The sequence below is a fragment of the Colossoma macropomum genome, unplaced genomic scaffold (assembly GCF_904425465.1).
Source record: "Colossoma macropomum unplaced genomic scaffold, Colossoma_macropomum, whole genome shotgun sequence".
Lineage (NCBI taxonomy): Eukaryota > Metazoa > Chordata > Actinopteri > Characiformes > Serrasalmidae > Colossoma > Colossoma macropomum.
Window position 1 is genome coordinate 26,340,491 of NW_023494799.1, and position 22,009 is coordinate 26,362,499.

The window sequence follows — 22,009 nt, forward strand, 5'->3', positions numbered from 1 at the left end:
AAAGCTGCACGTTCTTAGAGGAGAGAGTAATTATTTTATGATATTTGGTTGTATGTTTGTGTTTAGGTGGTTTACAGGGTTCATCAGACTCCACGCTCAACGGTGTACACACCAGCTCAATAGGTGAGTCCCCAAAAAGAAAGTCACAAGACTTAATAAAGATCATTCTACTGAATTCAGTCAAAGTCAGAGGTGAAAATACATTCTGGACTTTTAAATTACTTGGACTTTAGATTAAAATCTGTTTGCCTTAAGTGACTTATATCATAATTTTGTTTGCATTCATTTTGTGACTCCCAGAACAATCATAGCACGACCAAAACTGCCAAATTTTTCAGCGATGACTGTGCAAACACAGCTTTGAACAGTTGTATACACATAAAATCATTATTTTTCATTAATCATTAATTTTTCATAAAAACACAAAAAGGTGTGCTTAACTGCAGAAAATATATTTCAGTAGTGGCAATTCTTAATGTTGCCCACTGAGTTTCAAAATTGGGGACACATTTACCTCAAAACAATCTACTGCATGATCTAACTGCTCACCATATTATATTTATGTTTTGTTTTCCTGTATTTTAAACTCAGCAGAAAATTGAAATTTTGCTCTAAAATTTGCAGAAAAACAGATATAGTCAAGTGTGTTCTTTGTAGAGGCTGTGTTAACCTGTGTTCCCTTAGAAAATCAACAAAACATGTAAAAATGTAAGAACAACATCTCAGATATCAGACAACAAGCCATGAAATGCTTGAGGTGGATATAATAATTCTCTTGCTTAAAAACAAGAGAATTATTATGGAGGTTACAGTGAGAGGAGAGAGAGAGATGGGGAGAGAGAGTAAGGAAAATGTGACTGTGGGAGAAAGGAACAGGGAGACAGAAAGAGAAAAAGAGAAAGAGAGAGAGAGGAATAGAGCAATAGACAGAAAGAGAGATTAAAAGAGAAACAGAGAGAGAGAGAGACAGAGGGAGAGAGAAATAGACAGCAAGGGAGAGAGATAAAAACAGAGAGATAGAAAGAGAAAAACAGAGACAGGAGGAGAATTAGACAGAAAGGGAGAGAGATTAAAAGAGAAATTGAGAAAAAGAGACAGGGAGAGAGACAAACAAAGAGAGAAAGAGAGACATTGAGAAAGGAAAATGGCAGAAAGAGAGATAAAAAGAGAAACAGATAGAGAAAGAGGGAGAGAGACAGGAAGAAAGGGAAAACAAACAGAGATGGGGACAGAGAGAGAGAGAGAGATTGGGAGAGGGAGAGAGACATACACAGACATAGAGAGAGTAAATGTGCATGAGTGTTCTAATCCCTGTGGCTGATGTAGATGTGAGTTGACGTTCTCCGGCTCTCAGAACGAGGTGATTTCTTTAAGCACAGACTCAGTCAGGTAGAAGGAGAGACGTTTAGCTCTGTTTCTGATCCAGTAATGCCACACTGTTTAACTCCACCTCTTCACCTCATTCCATTCATCTACAGCAGAACATGCCTCAAAACACGAACCGGCTAATGTAACCTTGACCGTCACATCTTCCCTCACATTCTGTTGGGGAGATTTTACACTTCACTTGGCTGTCATGTGAAGTTTGAAATCACTGTTCCGCTGCTCTAAAGTGTTTTCTTTGTGTGTCACCCTTCCAGTGAACGGCTTTGTTGGCGCTCAGGGAGAGAACAACATGGGGAGGGGATTGCAGACCAAATCTCCAGCGCCCCCTGCAGGCAGCCTCGTACCTGTGGGCCTCAAACCAGAGCTGCGGGTGCTCATCCCACCGGCCTGTAAAGGCAACGTGCCGGCCCTGGTGAGATCGCTGTAGAACAGTAACTGTGCTCCACTCAATCTGCTAATTTATACCTTACTTACTACAGTAAATCACCACAGATCATCTCTGAATTGTGACTCATCCTACTTTTCTAGTTTTTAATTAATTTTTACATAACATACAAACATTTAACAACAATAGCAATCTAACAACCCAAGCAAACAAGCAAAGAATACATACATCTTCTAAACCGCTTATCCTTCTGGGTCGCGGTGGGGTGCTGGAGCCTATCCCAGCTGTCAATGGGCGGAAGGCAGGATACACCCTGGACAGGTCGCCAGTCCATCGCAGGGCAGACAGACAGACATACACAATCACACACACACTCACACCTAGGGGCAATTTAGCATGTCCAATCAGCCTGACTGCATGTTTTTGGACTGTGGGAGGAAACCGGAGTACCCGGAGGAAACCCACGCAGACACGGGGAGAACAGGCAAACTCCACACAGAAAGGACCCTGGTCGCCCGGCCGGGAATCGAACCCAGGCCATTCTTGCTGTGAGGCAACAGCGCTAACCACTGCGCCACCGTGCCGCCCAGCAAAGAATAGAAAATACAAAATTGTTACTGGTTACAGTCATAAAATCAGCACAATAAGCAAAGTCAGTACTTTACATACAGTTTTGGATACATGTAACTGTTAAGCTGCCTCAGTAATGAGCCATAGTGATTATTAATCAGCTAAAATATGCCAAAAAATGAACAGACAGTATAGTAGCAAAAATGCCACTCCTTAAACTGCAGGCTTATTGTTCTGTTAACATTTTTTTTAACATGACCAATTTTCCAATATTTCTTTATTCCTTAGAAGTAAACAGGCTGTTTTTGCTATTGTGCCTTTAAGACTGTTATAAATCGGATTGTTCCAGTGCTAAAATCTGATTGGCCGCATTCAAAGCTGTAGTAAAATCAACATAATACGCAAACCTGTGACCGCCTCACAACAACTGAATTGTGCCTTACTCCATGGCATGAAAAAGTCCTTGTGCTGTTAACTGAATAATCTTTGACTCTCATGGACCACCAGGTATATTGATGAAGTAAGAATCTGTTTTTTGTTTAAACTGAGGGGCTGGCAACTTAAGTTCTTAACTAGAACTAGGCTGGCCAGCTAGCTAACAGGCTAAACAACTCCATCATTAATATCACAGGGCTGAATTAAAGTACTTGCGGTATAATTAACTGTAAAACTGCAGTATAAAAGTCGGAAAAATGTACTTGAATGTTTCACACGTTTCAAATGTCTGTTTCGGTCAGCGTCAAACCCAGGCTGAATCCCAAACGGCTCTGTGTTCTCTAAATAGTATGCTAGCTATTAAAGTTTAGAAATTCTAGTCTCTACAGCCAAATAGTGCCTCATTTATCGAGTATGGTTATGGCTGAATCCCAAATGACTATTTCTTAGCTATAATTTGCACTGTTGGGCTGCAGGACCCAGTATTTAAATTCTTACGTAGTGCACTATTTAGGGAGCAGGGAGCCATTTGAGATTCAGCCCTAGCACGAGAAGAGGGGCGCTGCTGGATTGGTTCTGAATAAGACTCGTGTTGGTAATTTGGTGAACAAAAAGTACTAATAAAGCGAAAGTGTTTGCATTAAACAGGGATGTGTTATCATATGTTCGTTATACGACAAAAAGTAAAAAAAAAATCATGAAATGATTTTTTACATACAGCGATGGGGGACCGAAAGTTCTCCTCATTTAGCAGTACATGGTTCCTTGGCAATGTCGCCATACTCCAAAGGAACTACATTTCTTGCCGGAATACTTGTTTATGTTGATTATTATTAATAATAACTCAAATTATTTGCTGAAAAGTTGTGTATTTTATCATATTTTCTGTTGGTTGCCGTTTTATAAAAGCTTCACATCGTGGGTAAGAACACACTTTCAATGATAAAAACACAGTAACACACAGCCTCTTGTGGCTTGTTGCTTTAATATATGTAAATGAGCTCTGCTCGGATTGCCTGCCTTTTATTGGGTCTCATTCAAAAAGCAGTGCAGGCTGAAATACTTCTCATAACTTCAACGTGAATAGGCCGGGCTAAGCTGCTGCAGGCGGAATAGGCGGATATTTGTAAATGTGTTGGTTTTCGCGATATCACAAGAACACGGCTGTTTCTGCTGCTACATTTCCAAATATAAACAGGAGTATTCAGAGATTTGAAACACCTCCAACAAAGTTTCAGTTTTACATTATATGGGCCCTTTAAAGCTTAACTTTTAGTATCGGTTATAAATGATTCAGCAGTTACTATTAAGCTAATGTGTGAGTTATGTAGTAATGAGAGTGAGGGATTAAAGTGTAGGCCCTGATGAGTTGTGTTACAACAGTGTAGGAATTTAAGGCTTTAATAAGCTGCTCACTACACATCCAAACGCCAAAATAAGTGTGGAGAATGATAGTGTCACAGAGTTGCTGCCTCAAAAGTCTATCTCTTGCATGCAGCCGGAGGAGGGAGTGGGAGATTTGGTAAGTTGAAACATTACTGACAATAATTTACGTCTTTGCTTTAGATAATTTCCGCATTGTAACGCTTGTTATGTCTAAAGCACACAGCTGACTAAGCTCATGGCTTGATAATTAACAGATCAGCTGATTTCTGTGTATTAGATCAGAAAAAAACAGAACTTTGTAGAGACTGAACATCAAGACCAGTGCTAGGAAAAGGCTTAATGTGTTTCAGTGTTTATGTTGGCTGTGAATGACTGAACTAGGGCTGGGCAATGTGACAATGTTGTAGTGATAAATAAATGGTATGCTTTTCTGAACATATCATATATATCGTCAGTGCTTGTAGAACATTGACCAACTGCATGTTTCATTATAAAGAGAGCAAAATTAATCCAGTTGAATTGGATTTTGTGCAACACAGTGTGCCAAATATTGAATAAAAATCATTGTATTTACAGCTTTTGATAGTATTTTGTAAAATGTAGCACTACTTGTTCTTTTTTCATAGTTGCAGCTGATCAGATATATATTGTGACATCATGTATTGTGAAAAATAACGTGTCCACCTCTAGACTGAATATACATAACAATGAGGTACTTTTCTGCTTAAAAATATGCTTTTTAAAGGGGAATTCCACCAATTTTGAAATCCGAATACTTTAATTGTTGAGATGTAAGTCATTCAGAGTGGTTTGATGTGAAATGGTTTATTGTAGACAAAGATTTTACAGTGGTGGTGAGAGGAACCAGGGGTCACGATGTCTACAACACAAATATAAGCATTTTATTTACCATCCAAAACGATCAGCGAACCTACATGTGTTCTGAAATTTTATATGTGATGCTATTTTTGGTCAAATACAGGGAAATCTGAAGAAATAAGTTTGCTTTCGGGACTGTTTTGCTTTAAAACGCTCTGCATGTTCCTCTGGCTATGATTGTTTTTAGGCCAAAACCTCCTCAGAACTATCATAAAACAATGTCTAAGGCATCAGGTAGTGCATTCATAATGTACATTTAACGTAATAACTTTCTGTGAGGGAGCTATTAGAAGCATTGAACTCTTCTGACGTCTGGTTCCCATCACCACCACTGTGAACAATTCTGACTCGGTTTCTCTAGAACTGAGCATTTCACACCAAACCACTCTGAATGATCTTGCTTACATCTTAACTCGTGAATTCTGCAAAAATTTAGAATAATTCGTCAGAGTAGCATTGTCACATGATCAGTAATGGATGGCGGTGGTCCCTTGAGGACCTCTAGTGGACATATTGTACCTAAACATGTTGTTACTTTCTGTTTAGGATTAGAAACTGTCCACCTGACAGTGGAAAAAAAAAACAAACCACATGTTTTTCATTGAACATAGATTCACAGAATATTCCTGTAAGTTAGCCACTGTAATTTATTCACCTTTTCTCTTCCTCATTTTATGTAAATCTCAGAGGATAAACAGCCCGCAGTCTAGCCAGTCATTGACCACGCCAGTCGTGTCCATGGCAACACCCAGCCTGCCACCCCAGGGCTTGCCATACACAGCCATGACCTCTGCTTACAACTCAGGTAAACACACTTGGCTCCTTTTCCTCTAATCATCTGCATGTCATATAGGTGGTGATTATGTAACACAGTTGTTTCATGTTGTATTTCAGATTTTTCGCTGAACAGTTCAGAGCTCAGTAACTTTAACAATGGCTTCAACTTGCCAGAGGGCCTCACTTTGGCCTCGGGGTCGTCATGGCAACACAGTCAACTGGGCCAGTCAGCACCAGGTTCTCAGGGGTGAGTGATCTTGATGCACTGAAGTGGTCAAAAACTAAATTCTGGACAGTCTAGGCCCCCAACACAAGGTACACGGGCCAAGTCAGGTCCATGGCACAATCTTATGTGGCCCACGCAATTATTGTAAATTTCTATTAATATTAGCCAATTTCACCATGAGCTGCACTACAATCCCCAGCATGCACTGCAAGATAATTTGCGCTTCAACCCCCCTCTGCCAACAACAATGTGTTTGACAGTGGCCACAAAAAGCAAGATGCCAGGTGTCTATTTCTTAAAAACCTCCCTCCTAGGAAAATGTAAACTGGTTTAACTGTTACTTGTACCTAATGTAGCCTGTTATTTTCTATAAAACAATTTGCTTTTATTTTAAATTATTATTGAATATTTCAAGTATTCATGTAATATTTCAAGGTCCACTACAAAGTGCCTATTTTACTGTTGCAGTTTTGGCATATCTTGAATTGATAAGTCAGTCTGTTCAATAGGACGGCAATGTTTTTATTGGTAACCATTATTGAATTGTTTTTGTTTTTCCCCACAGAGCCTCTCGTCCTCTAGCTCAGGTCTCCAAGCCATCCAGCTCTTCTTCAGGCATCGATATTAAAGCTGAACCCGTTTCCCCACCCCGAGAGCGCGGGACCCCCATGGCCTTCCTCGCCCTGCCTCCACCATCATCCAGACAGGAGGTGGGCCGTTCTCCAGCAGAGAGCCTAAGCTCCTCCTGCAGCTCATATGAGGGGAGCGATCGTGAGGACCAGCGCAGAGACCACACCCACCCCACCATCCCGGGACAAGGAAGACCACCGTCAGGTGCAGAGAGCAGCGGGGGGCCTTTACTCAAACGGCTGCGTACAGATAACTGGGTGACATAGCGCCCCCATGAACGACACGTTTAAAGGAAACACAGGGAGTCAACAGATCGTCAGTATTTATTGAAGTTAACGGCGCTGCCATCGTCCGTGTGCTGTATGTAGCGAGAACTTTGGGGACAGATCAGAAAGAAGGGACGGAAGGGAAGAGCGGTAGATTGTTTGTACAGGAGGGGACGCTGTGCAGGTATGACCGATAAGTGATAGTGTGCAGTGTAAGTTGAAATGTCTGAAAGATTATTGTCATCAGGAAATAAAGATTAGATATATTTGCTGTATTTGTAGTATGACATCAATCTGAAGCCAAAATGTTTGATGTTTTTTAATTGTTATTATTATTATTACTATTATTATTATTATTATTTGGGAGTCTTTTTGACTGAAGCACGACTTTAGCCAAATCTATGTTCTTTTTTTCCTTCACACTCTCCTCTGTGGTGCTCTTGGACTTAAATTATTTGCAAGAAATCATTTTTAATTTTCTTCTCTTTCTTGCTGTTTTCTTAAGCTAGCATCTGGGCACAAACTCATACTTTATTAGAACTCACAGATGCTGTAGTCGTGCATCATTCTGTAGTCCTTGTTATGCCCGTATCAGGAACTCGGTCTAAGCTTGATTTCTCTATGGCCAGAATAAATAGGGTTTTTGAAAAATCACCTCTATCACACCATGTTAAATAAAAATGTTCAGAACCTGATATGTTTTGTCCTGTGTACATTTTTCTCCTGAATATCACTGGATCAGAATTACAAGGTCATTAGAGAGTCTTAATACTAATATTGCTACACGCGAGCTAAAGCTACTGCGCATCAATTTGATGTCACTAAGATACAAGAAACTAATGTTCTGTTCTGACGAGTTGTACTACCTTATCAAAATGTTCTACCGTAGCTCATATTTATAGGTATACCCGTAAATAAAACCTCTAGGTATGATATTTTGATAGGCTAAAACTCCTTATTATAAATACTACCAGGGTTAAAACTACGAGGCTGAATTTAGCTTCTTTTTCTCCAGCTTCTTGTTTGAATGTTTCCGTTCCTCCTTAAATAGTGCAGCAGTTGTGATTAGCTATCACAAACATTCATTCTGGCCATAGAGAAATCGAGCTTAGACCCGGAGTACCTAATATGGACATAAGAGGATGGCAACGACACGACTACAGTGGTCCGTTGGGCCTCATTCACTTCCTACGTTTTTTCTTAAATGTGTTCTTGAGAAAGGTCCTAGGAAAAAGTCTCCGTCAGATTCATGACGTGTTCTTAAACTTCTCACCTTCGTGCTGTTGAGTGTGTGTAGATTCTATTCTTACCTACAAACAAATCCCAAATAAGAAAACACTGGTGAATGTCAGAATCTTCATGAAAACTGCATAAGTGGGTTTAAAGAAGAATTTTTTTTTTTATTTTTGCGAATGAGGCCCAGTTTAATTCTGGTTGATTAATGAACAAGCTGGGAAATCCATTGTGTTAAAGTTTTAATGATCCGAATGTGCAGCCGTGCAGTTTGTCCCCAATTTCAACATCTATAATAAATAATGGAATATCTAACCGCCCAGCCCTTCATGAGTGGAACTGCGAGTGCTGCATTGGAGCAAAGTTCAAACAGTTACTGCAGCTGTGCTGTTTTTCTCGATCACCTCAGTGAGACTACAGCTGGGTATTGCAAAAAAAAAATGTCAGTATCGATGCCGATACCGATACCTTGATTTCAATATTGATTCTTGAACGATATGTTTTTTTTTGCAATACGTTTTTTAAAAATTACAAAGGTGGATGTCATTCAAACAGAAGCAAGCGTGAGGTGCTGGAAGTGGTTATATGGTCGTTTGCAAAAGTTTGTGCGCCCTGGTCAAATGAAGTTTTGTTGATTTTCTAAGTGAAAATAAGTGAACACATCCTCTACAGAGAACACGTCTGCACATTTTAATGCAGAATTACTGTTTATTTGCTGAATTTCAGTTATTGGGGAAAATAAAACAGAAGTCTGTGCAAAAGTTGCCGCAGTGGGTAGTGCTGTCACAGCAAGAAGGGCATGGGTTCTGTTCCCCGGCTGGGTGCCCAGGGTCTTTTCTGTGTGGAGTTTGCATGTTCTCCCCGTGTCTGCGTGGGTTTCCTCCCTCAGTCCAAAGACATGCAGTCAGGCCAACTGGAGATGGTAAATTGCCCCGAGGTGTGAGTGTGTGTGTGAATGTATTTCTGTGTGTCTGCCCTGTGATGGACTTGTGACCAGGTGTTTCCTGCCTGGGATAGACTTCAGCGCCCCCGCAACCCAGGAAGATAAGTGACCAACAATGTGTGTGTATGTTAAAGTCAGCAAACAAATAGACAATTAAGAGCAATAATGCACTAAAATTTGCAGGATGTTTGTTGTTGTTTTGTCAGGCTCCAGTCCTTGTGGGCGAAAATACTGCAGATTTAAGCACACTGCCTCATTAAACACACCTGATTTAGCTCATCAGCTAATTAACAAAGCCTTCATAAACTGAATTTAGAGTGTTAGATGAGGGTAAATGCTAATCTCTGCAGCACTTTGGCCTGGAAGGTCACCAGTTCGACATGCCTGCTCTAGAGGATGAGTACTTATTTTCACTTAGAAACATAATTAGACTCGGGGTGTTAAAACTTAAAGCTGTATATGGAAAGTGTTTCTGATAAACTGGCCCAGGCGTGTAGAGACAAGGCAGGAACACCAAATAAACTGGCAACTCCAACTTCCTGGGGGCTCTTCAGCAGTACTTGGTTGTTCTCGACCTCAGAGCACTTTCATTTCATGTATTTCGTCACTGCTATATGGACTTTAAATCACCATGGACATTAATAACCCATTGATTGTATTTATTCCATTAGAAATACTGAGTTTGGTATATTGTTTATACAGTGTATTGTATATGGTGTAAATACTGTTGCCTTGAAATAGCTGAAAATGCCTCTTTAAGGAAATAGAACACGTTTGTCCAGCTTCATTTGGTCTTTTTCTTCAGAGACACTCTGAATCTGGGCCGCTCCCCGCACAAGGATGTCAGTGGGTGTTAGGTAGGATGTGACCTATTTAGTGTTGACTTAAAATAAGTTCACATGGTGTTTTTTTTTCTCCTGTGCTGCCACCAGCACGCCTCTAAAGGTGACTCACTCCACACCGCTTTCTATTGAGAAACCTCAGAGAACCTCAGGGATTATGGCCCAACATATGACTCATATACTGACACATGTAACTGCACACACATAGCAGTGCATCAGTGTGTGCTGTGTAATTAAAGGAGATGTTTGGCATGACATAAGGTAAATAGGAATAGTATCATTTTGGTGAATTAATATCTATGTAAATATATTTAGACTGTGCTCAGACTGCACACACTCAACATGTACAAAATCACTGAAAATTATTTATAATTCAGTCGTTGAGATACTGATTAAGCTTTCTTAACACTGGTCGTGATAGGAACCAGAGGTCAAGACGTCTGCAATGCAAATATTGACATGTTATTTACTCTCCAAAACCACCAGTGAACCTACACGTCTTCTGAGCTTTATTTGTAATATTAATAAGAATAAAATAGTGGTAAATCTGACTGGGACTATTTATTTTGTTGCATATCTCTTTTTGTATATATCCCTCCACCACATAAGCACCCAATTGCTTTTTTTTTTTTCAAACGATTGTAAACCAATGTCTCGGGCATCAGGATACATATTTATAACTATTTTATATAATAATCTTGTGGTAGGGAGCATTAAACTCTTCAGACGTCTGGTTCCTATCACCACCACTGTGAGCAATCCTGAGTTAGTAAGTTTCGCTAAAATGGAGCATTTCACACCAAACCACTCTGAATGACTTTGTTCACATGTTAAAAATGTTATAATAATAATGAACTTTGAAAATTTGGTGGAATTCTCCTTTACTTTTGACGTATAGCTTTCGTTCATCAGTCACCCTTGTGTCATATAAGCTCATTGGTTAATTACTGCAGGACTGTAATCATTTGTTTGTTTGCTGCTTATTTATTTATTTATATTTATGGTTTGTTTCTTACATAAAACATGGCGAAAGACGTACATTATGTGAACCATGTATATTATGGCGTGTTTTTACCCTTCAGCCAGCAGAGGGCAGCAGAGGCGCTTGCAATAACAGGCATCCTTGAAAAACATCGCGCTTCTCATATTTTATACATTACTATCAAATCATATCATTTTTTGTGTGTTTTTGTAGCGTATAAAGTGGTAAAAGCAGATATTTAATTTGCGAAATTATGACTTTAAAGAGAACAGCCTACTTAAAAAGAAAGCCCTGAAGTAGCCGTGCTGTTATTGTTAGCGTGCAGCTCCTAGCCAAAGTCTCAAATGGTAACTGTCTGCAAACTTTCTGCACTGAAATCAGTCTAATAGTGGAATTACACACGATTTTATTTTATATAAGCCACATTCTGCCTGCCAGGTTGCCTTTAAGCCTCCTCACCGAGGAAGTCGCTCTCTTTCGGGCTGCATCCCAAATTGCTCCCTACTTCCTACATAGTGCACTGCATAGACCTTTGACTTCTACACTCAAGTGCACTAAGTGTTAGATCGAGAGCCCTGCAGCTCATGGCCGAATATAAATGGCTTTGTTTTAGGCATATAATGCACTATTTGGGTGTAGAAGCCACTACTTCCTGATCTACATAGTACACTACATAGGGTGTAGGGAGCCATTTGCGACGCAGCCTTCTCCTCACTCTCTTTACACACCTCCCCTTCTGTTTGCACATGTTGCTTTCTGGTATTTCAACACAGGACAGAGACGGAGAGGAAGATGGTGTTCAAACGCTTTAAACGCTGGACCTGAGGTAGGACACGTCTAATATATCTTCATATCTTCTGCTAAAGACAGAGAGACAGTCCTACGCGCCTCTCTAAGGTTTCATTCTGACTGTCTGAGTCAACCTGATTCAGACTGCCTTAAACACTTCTTCAGCAACTTGCTTCCCTTAGTCTACTTTGACTCTCACAGTAACCACAAACCAAAAAGTAAACCAAAAGCTTAAAGCAGCTTTTCTGCACCTTCATATCCAAAATGGGTATATAGAATTCAGCTGAGTTGACCTGTAGTATTGTAGTGTTTTCTGAGGTGGGTAAATTAGCCTAAAACCACCCTCAAAGTCTGCTTACTTCAGTGAAAGTAGGGAAAGTAGGTGTGAAAGCAGCTGGCAATACTCACCTAACGTTAAGCTAAAGGAGAACTCCACCACTTTTTCAAAAATTCTACATAATTAAATGGTTGAGATGTAAACAAAGTCGTTCATAGTGGTTTGGTGTGAAATGCTCCGTTCTAAGAAACTTACAGGCTCAGAAATGTTCTCAGTGCTGGTGATGGGAACCAGACGTCCACCTCCAAAAGCTCCCTCACAGTATGTTCCTACATAAAATGGTTAGATATATGCTGCCTGATTTCTGACACATAGTTTTGTGAGTTAAGATTCAGACTAAAATGTGTTTTAAAGCGTTTATTTGAATCTAGCGATGGCGGAGGGATATGCTGGGCATTGTGAGGCAAAGTAGTCCCCAAAGAAAACTTAGAATTTTCAGATTTAGGCCTATTCTATCATCAACATAACAAAAACTCACAAGGCACATGTAGTTCTGGATAGTGGTTTTGGATAGTAAATAAAATGGCTAAATTTGACCCCTGGTTCCTATCACCACCACTGTAAAGAAATCTGAGTCTCTAAGTTTCACCACAATGAACCATTTCACATCAAACAACTCTGAATGACTCAGTTTACATCTCAAGGACTGAATTATTAAGACATTTTGAAATATTAGAGAAATTTCCATTTAAAGACTCAAACTGTGTGAGGTCCAGAACCTCCTCAAGTGCTTGTATAACTGCTGTGGAGCTCCTCAGTACATCCAGCATCTATCAGCACAGGAACTGCAGTTTGTTAGACGCTATTTTTTCCTTTTTGGTCTAAAATAAAATGCTAAAACTCCAAAGTGAGAGGTGAGAGCAGCAGTAAAGCAGTCCTGTGGCTGCTTTCATGACACATCTTAAGTATTTACTTGAAATTAAATGCTTAAGGGAGACTTTTAAAGCTGTACGTTTTGTATTTTGATATTGCAGCTGTCAAATATGAAGTACTAAGACCTTCTAATGCTCCCTTGACAAATATGGACTGTTTCAATTTCCACTTAAACATTACGCTAAAATGACTTTACAGAGCTCACTTAGGGCCAAAAGGGAAAACTTAAAGCCGAAATTCACTTAAGATGTTTTGTGCAAGTCACCACAGGAACTGAGTCAACACAACAGAAATAAACCCAAAAGTAAAAGGAGCTGAATGTGAAGCAGAACGTAGATTCACTCTCCTGGCGAATGTACTTGAGTAAAAGTTAAAGTAACACCATTTCAAAATACACAATCACAAACAAACAAACAAATAAATATTGTTGCTATCCAAAAACAAACACGTACATGTACACGAAAAAGGAAAAGAGAAAGACAGACGAACATTGGGAGATGAATGGACTTATTCGCATTTATAAGCAGCACAGTTGGTTTCCTGGTACGTTAAATCTGCAACGAGAGACTGTCAAACACTAAAAAGTTGCGAAGATGAAGTTGCTTCTCTTTCTAATTTTCCTGTTCCACCTTAAATGGTGCCGCAATTACATTTGGGGTCTCAGTCAGAATTTAAGGTGGAACCGGAAAGTTCAGCAAGAAGCTGGAGAATAAGAAGCGACTTCAGCCTCGTAAAACAACCGAAAGCTGAGAGACATTTTACAAGAAACTATTCAACTTTTGAGGAAAAGTTTTCTGTCGGAGATGGGAGGAAAGCAGCTGTAGGCGAAGCTTAAAGCAGAGCAGAGTAAGTCCGCGTTTCCGTTTATATTGTTTAGCCTAAACTAGGACATTATCACATACTGAGACATGCTGGACATTAAATGTTGTGGCTCCCAAGGTGGTTTGATTTTTGCTGAAAGGACAAAATGGCTCTTCTTATCATTTGGGTTGTGACTCCTGATCTAACCTGGCTTTTAATGCAGAGGGAGCCGGTCGGATTTCTCGATCATCCAGTTGTGTTTTTGTTATGTGCCGATACAGACTGTCCAGGTGCTGCACTTCTGCACTTCCAAGTTCCGCCCTTTGTGTTCCGTCAACATTACGTTATAAATTAAATATTTAGAAAATCGATTTTTGACATTTGTGAATCGATTCAGAATCGTTCACGTCTGCATTGCGATGCATCTAAGAATCGATTTTTTTCCCCGCACCCCTAATATATATGTATATTTATACACACACACACACACACACATATATACATTTATACCAGTAGCGTTCGGCCTGCGTGAGTTTCTTGTGCATCGGTAACTCAGTGAGCTGCGGTTGTGGTGTCTGGTTGCAGTTGCTCTGCAGCACAAAAATCATCCATTCTAAGATGAATTTGACTTTGTTTGATAGTTAAGAAGGACACCAGTGATTTTGGGAAGCTGAGCTCTTACATGCCGTTTTAGAACTTCTCTTTCAGATGAACTACATCCGCACAATTAGGGATGTACCGTCTGAGCAGCATCTGAACGTTAGAGCCAGGGGTGTTGGATTTGAACTCTGCAGGGTGGTAGACCTCCTAGACCAGAATTGGGCACCCCGATCTAGATATTTTAATGTCATTGTCTAGACATTCTGCACTTCCAAAGTACAAAAAATAAGTCAAAATGTTTGAAGTATCAGTCCTAAAGTACTAAACCCATGATGTGACATGTGTTGAAGACTGGCTGGCTGTTTGAAGATTTTTGTTTTAAAATGCATTAGACACCAATTTTATATTTAGTTTTTCATGATTTACATTATCAGGCGTGAGCTTTTCACACACTTGTACTATATTTTGATAAATACCACCTTTATTAGAGAAATAAAATGTGTTGTAGTGCAGTAAGTCAGCTGTTATTCTTTTCAAACTGATATTTGTTTTTAATGGATATGCAGCATTTTGGAATTAAACTATTTACGAATGTTGGATTTTGCTCCAGAGTGAAACTGAAGAAACCGACTTTGGCCACCAAGCCTCTCTAGGAGTTTGAGCATGTTTGGGTTCTTTCTGTATTGCATAGCCTAGTGCTTTCTTACACCAGACCAATCAGGTGCCTCCCTACCACCCCTCTGTGTGGTAGATTTTTCTCTGGCCAATGAGAGGAGGTTATTTACTGGTCTGGGGTTTGCTTCGAAATGGGCCACTTACCTACAGCATAGAGAAGTCCAATCCGGGTCACAGCACCACATGAAGAGTCCAAACCTGTCACAAAACCAGGCAGCTAGCCGTATCTCTGGAGAATTGAAGTTTATTTCTTGCATGCAGGTACCAGACACAGTTTTATAGGCCAAGATTTGGCCCAACCTATACATGACAAGTGACAGGTGTGACAGATATAACCGTGTAGGGATAAACAAAAATAGGCAGATCAGAATGTTCGTAATACAATCACAGCACTAAATTCACAGCAGTACATTCCTTCAGTGGAAAACTGGGCAAGTTAGATTTTTGGCCAAACTGTGTCTTTAAAGTCAACCTGAAATCAAAACTTATTTACCTTGTTAGTTTGTGTCTCTAGTGATATCAATTCCGACTAATTTTGATATTCAAGTATCCAAAAAAGTTAATAGATGGATGTTCGGTTAACTGCTAATTAGCACATGGCTGAGGTGATTGCAATGCAGCCCCTAATGTGACATGGTGATTATTTTTCAATAAATATTAGTAATTTATATATTGAGGCCACGAGTTAAGTTTCTCAGAACTCATGTCCTCGATATGGTACTTAGTGGCCTCAGTATAATAATATGTGGCCTCAGTGTGGTAGTTTGTGGCCACACTGTATTAATAAAAAATCACCATAGAGCACAGGTGTCAAACTTCCCAACCACTGAAAGAGCACACTTTACATTGTGGTACATGCTGGGGATTGTAGTGCAGTACATATTGAAACAATATTAATAGAAGGCTAATATGAATAGAAGATTAAAATACTGTCACAGGCAGGATCTGGCTCACGGACCTTATTCTTGACACATTGGCCTTGGAGGCTCCATAGGTGGCTCTCGTGTTAAGAGGTTAAAAAAATCAGTAGCACAAAAAATGTGCAACAAGCAGAAAAATACATTTGAAAATGAGTTTTTTAATTCAAAAAAGATGAGGAGAAAATTTCTAGTTTTGTGTTGGACAACTAAGAGGCTAACAGAGCCAAAGCTACAGCCAGAGTACGACACGTCTTACATGAGAGAATTTCTCCTCAATGCACGATGTGCCAACATGTTATTTGTCAGAGAACCATATATTTACACTGTTTCTGGACATCAGCTAGAGTAGTTAGCAGTAAAGTTGCGCTACAACTACCGTCTCAAACGTGACCTTGACAACATGTTTTTATTAAAGCACTCATGTTAATGCATGTGTTTTGGACTCACACTGTGTAAAATAATTCCAAGCAAAATCGTAACATTTTGCAGTCCCGTTAAACGTAAAAGCAGCATTTCTTTTATTAGTCTCTATATAATCCTGTCTTTGTGATGGAATGAAACGAATACTTGAACAGTGATTTCAGGTTTCCAATACCAAGTACTCGAGTAACGTACCTGTGCACATCCCTAATCGCTCATCATTTCAAAGAAAATTTATCATATCATATCTCATATGAAAGACAAAATACTAATTTTACTGCAGTCTTCTATCAGTTTTTGTTCTGCATCTAAACCATCTTGGGTAACATTTTCTTAATGACGTCAGTCATTACAATTGTTGGTAATGGTAACATGACACTGTTAACACTGTTACATTACTAAACAAAATCTGTCATCACAGCATGTAACATCTGCCAGGACATGTTTATGTCTGTGTTTTATAGCAGACTTTCAAGTTTTACCGCTGTCTGCACTCTTACTTGTCACTTGCTTTAACACTTTTTGTGTCATATTATTTGATTCAACACATTCTGTACTAAAAGTAACTCAAAATGTGTTTTATCCAACTAAACACACCAACAGACAGGAAAAAATAATATTAGCCAATAAGGTAATGTTTCACTCCCCATCACTAAGAGAACCTACGTTCAACTACATTTGTAGAAAATTGTGAAAATTAGATTTTTCGCCATACTTTTACAGGCAGGACATCGTGCGGCTGTAGTGCGCAGTGGGCCGCTTTGCATTCCTCACTGATTTGTTGGGAGAAGATGGCTGGGGGGCGTTCATGTAAACACCTTCAAATACTTACTGGCACGAGAAAATGGATCTGATGGCTGGATCTGAAGAAAACAGTGCTGATTAGATCCTTGTGCTTGCATTTCTCATTGTTTCCCATCCAGTGTCAATATGCCAAGTGGGAAGAAGTGGGTTTTTTGCAGCTTTTAGTGAGTTTTCGGAAACTCTTAACAGCATTCCAGTCTTGTAAGCATCTATTACAAACAAATGTTTGGAGAGGAAACCAGGAAACTGCGTGTATAACTAATCCCCTCTGTTCTCTGCTGTGTAACCATGGATTTTATTTTATTTTTTTCGTTCCTGATCTACTTAGTGAGTGGGAGGACACAGTATTCTCGTAACAGCTTGTCATTTTGCCCTGGACTGTGTACAGATGGAGGACAGAGCAAAGGCCCAGCCAGCTCTGCATGAGAGCCGGAATGAAAGAGCACAATGAGGTGGAAGAGGTTTAGTGGTCAGTTTGCTGAATGGAGTATAGAGTGGCAGTGCTGGCGCTGTAATGTGAGGGAAAGCCATTCTCCACTGGCTCCCATTCAATCAAAGCAAGCACTTTGTTTACCTAGAAGGTTAATGATTGTGTGTGGGCTTGGCGTAAGTAAGAGTTTATGGCTTTCTTTAAACTGTTGTCGTAGGTTCATACAGTCTAGTATTTATACAGGTAGTATTTTCATTATATTTGTGAAAGGAGACGCCACCGATCCGATACTAGGTATTGATATCAGGTCAATATCAGCAGAAAATAACAGAGAAAAGAATTATTGTGATCCAGTTCTGTAACAGATCCAGCTAGTTTTTAGCTATGCAAAAAAAAACTCATTTTAAAGCTTAGTAGTTTTTAAATAACAAAATATTGGATCAGTATCAATATTGACCACTACTCAAGGTTTCAGTATTGGTGTTGGAAAAGAAAAAGTAGTAACCGTCTGTCAGAAAAGATAAGAACAGTCTAATAAATTAGCAGTAGACCACATGATTTAATCCAAAATGAGGATTGTCCAGTAAGAATGTCCCTTAGTGCTCCTCTTATTGTACAAGTTTGACTAAAAATGAGGACAAACAAGTATTCAGACACTTAAGTTTTTGTTATTTAATGCAAAATAACATCCACACAAAAAAGGAAATTTGCACACACAATTTTAACTTTGCACTTATGAGTAAAAAAGTATGTATTTATGATCATATATATGTTCAAAAATCTAAAAAGTTTTCAAACACCGCAAATTAATAGCATTAGTACTTTGTTGTTGGCAGTAACAGCGTTTAGATGTCTAGAAGTTACAAAGCTACCTCTGTTTGACTCTCAAAATCCTTGAAATTTCAGGGGCTTTCAAGTCAGGGGATTTCTTTAAGAAGTGTTGGGGTGCAATTTGCATGTGTTTTTCACACCATGTTGTACACCTTTACATGTTAATGTCACACGCACAGGCTCTAAAAGAAGGTCTCGCTTGAGGTTTACTTCTCAAATGTAAAATCGCTGATAATAATCTCACTGAGATTACACCGATGAAGATGTGATGACAATAGTAGATAATTCACTCAGATCCTCAGACGACACGTCCTTTTTGACTGAGTTCTCTTTGAATGCTCTTTCAACAAGCTCGTAATCATCAGACTCGTCCTTTTTGTGTGTCTGAAGCACAACTGACGATACAAAATGTTCCTCTGCACATTGCGTGCAGTTACACATTTCTGCCAGAGAGGTCTCCAAATCTCCAAAACATACATAGTGCAGCTTTAAGTTACTTTGGCTGTATGTTTGGGGTCATTGTCTTGTTGAAATGTCGCTCTTCTCCCTGTTCTTGGCCAAGGAGATTAAATTCTATTTGGATTAGAGTCCGACTTGAGTCCCGAATTTGATGACTTTAGACTCGACTCAAGCAAATCAAGAAGGACCTGAGTCTCGAATTTGACTTCAACACCAATGATGTCGACTCTGACTTGAGCGTCATGACTCGGAAAGACTCAATACTCAAAGTGAAAGAAACGTGGAGAGTCTGACTGCAGACGGGCACAGCTTCCATCATTTTGCTGTCTTTTCTGTAAACTTTGTTCAGTTTGGTTGTTTTGGTTTCTGTTGTCGTCTAAATTCAATTCAAACTAGCGGTTGTTTTTTGTTGGCTGAGCTAGTTTTTATTTTAATCCGGTGTGCCCAGTGTTTCCAAAAATCATCAAAAATTACCTTCAAATATAAAGTTAATTAAGTTCGGTAGTATTTTTTAAATTCTGTTCAGATGTAGTGCACTACTCTTTGTGCATACCAGTATGCCTATCATGATTATCTGTGTATCATGGCTTTTGTATCGTAGTTGGAAGGGTTAAAAAAATATTAATAATAAAAAATTAGTATACAGCCATACACCATTAACATACTGCCATTAAAATGCTATAGTACTGTTACCATTATTCAGTGTTATGGCCTCAAATTAGCTGAAGAATGCACCCTGACTTGTTTAGGACTCAAAGATTAGGACTGTTGACTTGGGACTTGAGACTTGCCATTACTGACTCAGGACTTGAATCGAGCCTCAACTGTCTTGCCGTCGGACTTGACTCGGCAGTGTGAAGACATGAGACTTACTTGTTACTTGCAACTTAGTGACTTGTTTACACCTCTGCTTATATCTCTCAGTACATCACTCCATTTATGTCTCCTTCAATGATGTATTATGCCCCATATCATGATGCTCCCACCTTTTGTTCATATTTATAAGTACAAAGTCAAAAGACATTACATGTGTGAATGTGAAGTGGATTAATGCACTGGAAGAATATTAAATGACAAAAACAAAAGTGTCTGAATGCTTGTTTCCCCTCACAGTACAAGAATCAATGAATGAAAACGAAAGCTAAATCTTCCCGTCAGCACTGAGGGTGCCATGTTGTGAACATGTTAAAATCCATCAGTAGTTTTCTCAGCCCACCCACTCCAGTGGTTTCAGCAAGTCAAGATCGTGAGACAACTTCTTAGCATTTTGCGATGACCGACTCGTTTATGTTATGAGGGCTAGTGGTTTTAGTCAAGTTGTAGATTTACTTATTTTTAAATTGCGTAGGAGTGAAGAGTAACACCTGGGTTCACACGTTTCATTTTTTCTTCTCTCTGTTCCAGGAAAGTTTTTCTAAATGTCAGTGTTTAACTGTAAGTATTGACTGTTCATTCACCCAGCTTCTTAGTCTTCAGCTGCAGTACTGCCACCTTTTACTTTTATTTCTCGATGTACTGCTAAGTTTTAGGCCGTTTGAAAGAAAATATTCATTATTAAGTATTAAGCATTTGTATTGATGTATCCATGTAAAAAGATCCCATTGATAATGTAATTGATAATGTAATAGTTCACCAGATCAGCTGGGCCCAGTCACTTTAATCAGCTTGAGTGTTGCAGGGAAACAGCCATTACTGTAATTGCAACCAGTGGAGATTTTGTCGTTTTTTTGGTGGATGTTACAACATCATTCAGCAAAATGAATCACTGTCCAAGTATCAATGTCAGCATCAGAATGTTAATTCCGGCCTGCAGTTTATTTTGGACAAAGTATTAGTATTGCTGTTATATTGCTACATATCGCAAATCAGACATGCCTTGTGATGTATTAAAAATGCCTGATTTGCAATATTTTGACCAAAATAGTTAGGTTTGGTAGGAGTAGAGATGGACACAGTATTCTTTTTTGTTTTCCGGTACCAATATTGAAACTGAAATTATGTATTAGACGATACATATCTCATATTTTTCTTTAAAAACTTTAAAACATCTAAATGAAATTATTCTTAATTGGCTTCTAAAAGTAGGCTGCCACGCCTGACGTCCTGAAGCACTAAGGAGTTTGGGGATGGCATTGCCTTTGGTTGGGAAGATTTCACACATCAAGTTGCAATCATAGTGAAGGTGAAGAAACTCCTCAAGAATTAACATTATTAAACAGCAATCAAATGGAAAAAGCTACAGAGCCACAGCAAAGACCTTAAACATCCCTGTCAGTACAGCAGGTTCAATAACAGCCAAGTAGAAAGTTCACAGAACCACAACTAAATGGACAGGACAAGTACGCCATTCAAGATTTCATAGCATGCTCAGACTGATGATGAAGGTAACAGAGAGACCAGCAGTGTCGCAAAAAGAGTTGCAGGACAATCTAAATGAGGAATCAACAGAACAATAGGCAGAGAGCTGCATTGCAGTCATCTCTATTTCTACATATTATGCAAAACCTGTCTGCTTAAAAAAGAAACACAAGCGTTTAAACAAATCAGAACTCTTAGAACAATGTACTCTGGTCAGACGGAACAAAAATAGAACTCTGGGAATAATTCAGCTCGTCATGTTTGCAGATACAAGGGTTGCACATATGATCATCACAAGAACACCTACAGCGAAGTATGAAGACGGTAGTGTCATGATATGGGGCTGCTTCTCTGCAAACAGTGCTGAAGTCAGTAAAGGAAGGATGACTGGAGTAATGTAATGGGATATATTAGAGGAGAATTCAACTCATCAGCCAATAAACTGAATCTGGGGAGAAGATGCATGTTTCACCAAGACAGTGACCCCAAGCATACAGCCAGAATTACTCAAGACTGGTTTCTAAAAAAGAAGGTGGGGTGCTTGCATGGCCTAGCCCAGGGGTCAGGAACACAAATGTTAAAAGGAACTCCACCTTGGAAGCCACAACATTTTATGTCCATTTTACCATCTTGGCTGTAAATATGTCTCGGTATATGCTAATGCGCTAGTATAGGCTAATAAATATGATATTAAAGAAAAACTTTAGGTCAGCTATAGCTGCTTTTCTCACATCTCCATCAGGAAACTTTTTCTCAACAATAGAAATGTTTC

The 22,009-nt window shown here is 39.3% G+C and overlaps 2 protein-coding genes across 4 annotated transcripts in view; both read left to right on the forward strand.

Moving 5' to 3' along the window:
- The window catches only part of mef2ab (myocyte enhancer factor 2ab), a 53,916-nt gene extending 42,825 nt beyond the window's left edge, over window positions 1–11,091 (forward strand). For both annotated transcript variants that reach the window (XM_036585981.1, XM_036585982.1), the window contains exons 8-12: window positions 67–123; window positions 1,641–1,798; window positions 5,729–5,846; window positions 5,936–6,065; window positions 6,610–11,091. In XM_036585981.1, coding sequence (XP_036441874.1) covers window positions 67–123; window positions 1,641–1,798; window positions 5,729–5,846; window positions 5,936–6,065; window positions 6,610–6,940 — 794 coding nt within the window. In that variant the 3' untranslated portion in view covers window positions 6,941–11,091. The remainder of the gene's footprint in view (window positions 1–66; window positions 124–1,640; window positions 1,799–5,728; window positions 5,847–5,935; window positions 6,066–6,609) is intronic.
- A 513-nt stretch (window positions 11,092–11,604) lies between these two features.
- The window catches only part of mctp2b (multiple C2 domains, transmembrane 2b), a 57,278-nt gene continuing 46,873 nt past the window's right edge, over window positions 11,605–22,009 (forward strand). For both annotated transcript variants that reach the window (XM_036586288.1, XM_036586290.1), the window contains exon 1: window positions 11,605–11,766. The gene's annotated coding sequence lies outside the window, so the exon portion shown is untranslated. The remainder of the gene's footprint in view (window positions 11,767–22,009) is intronic.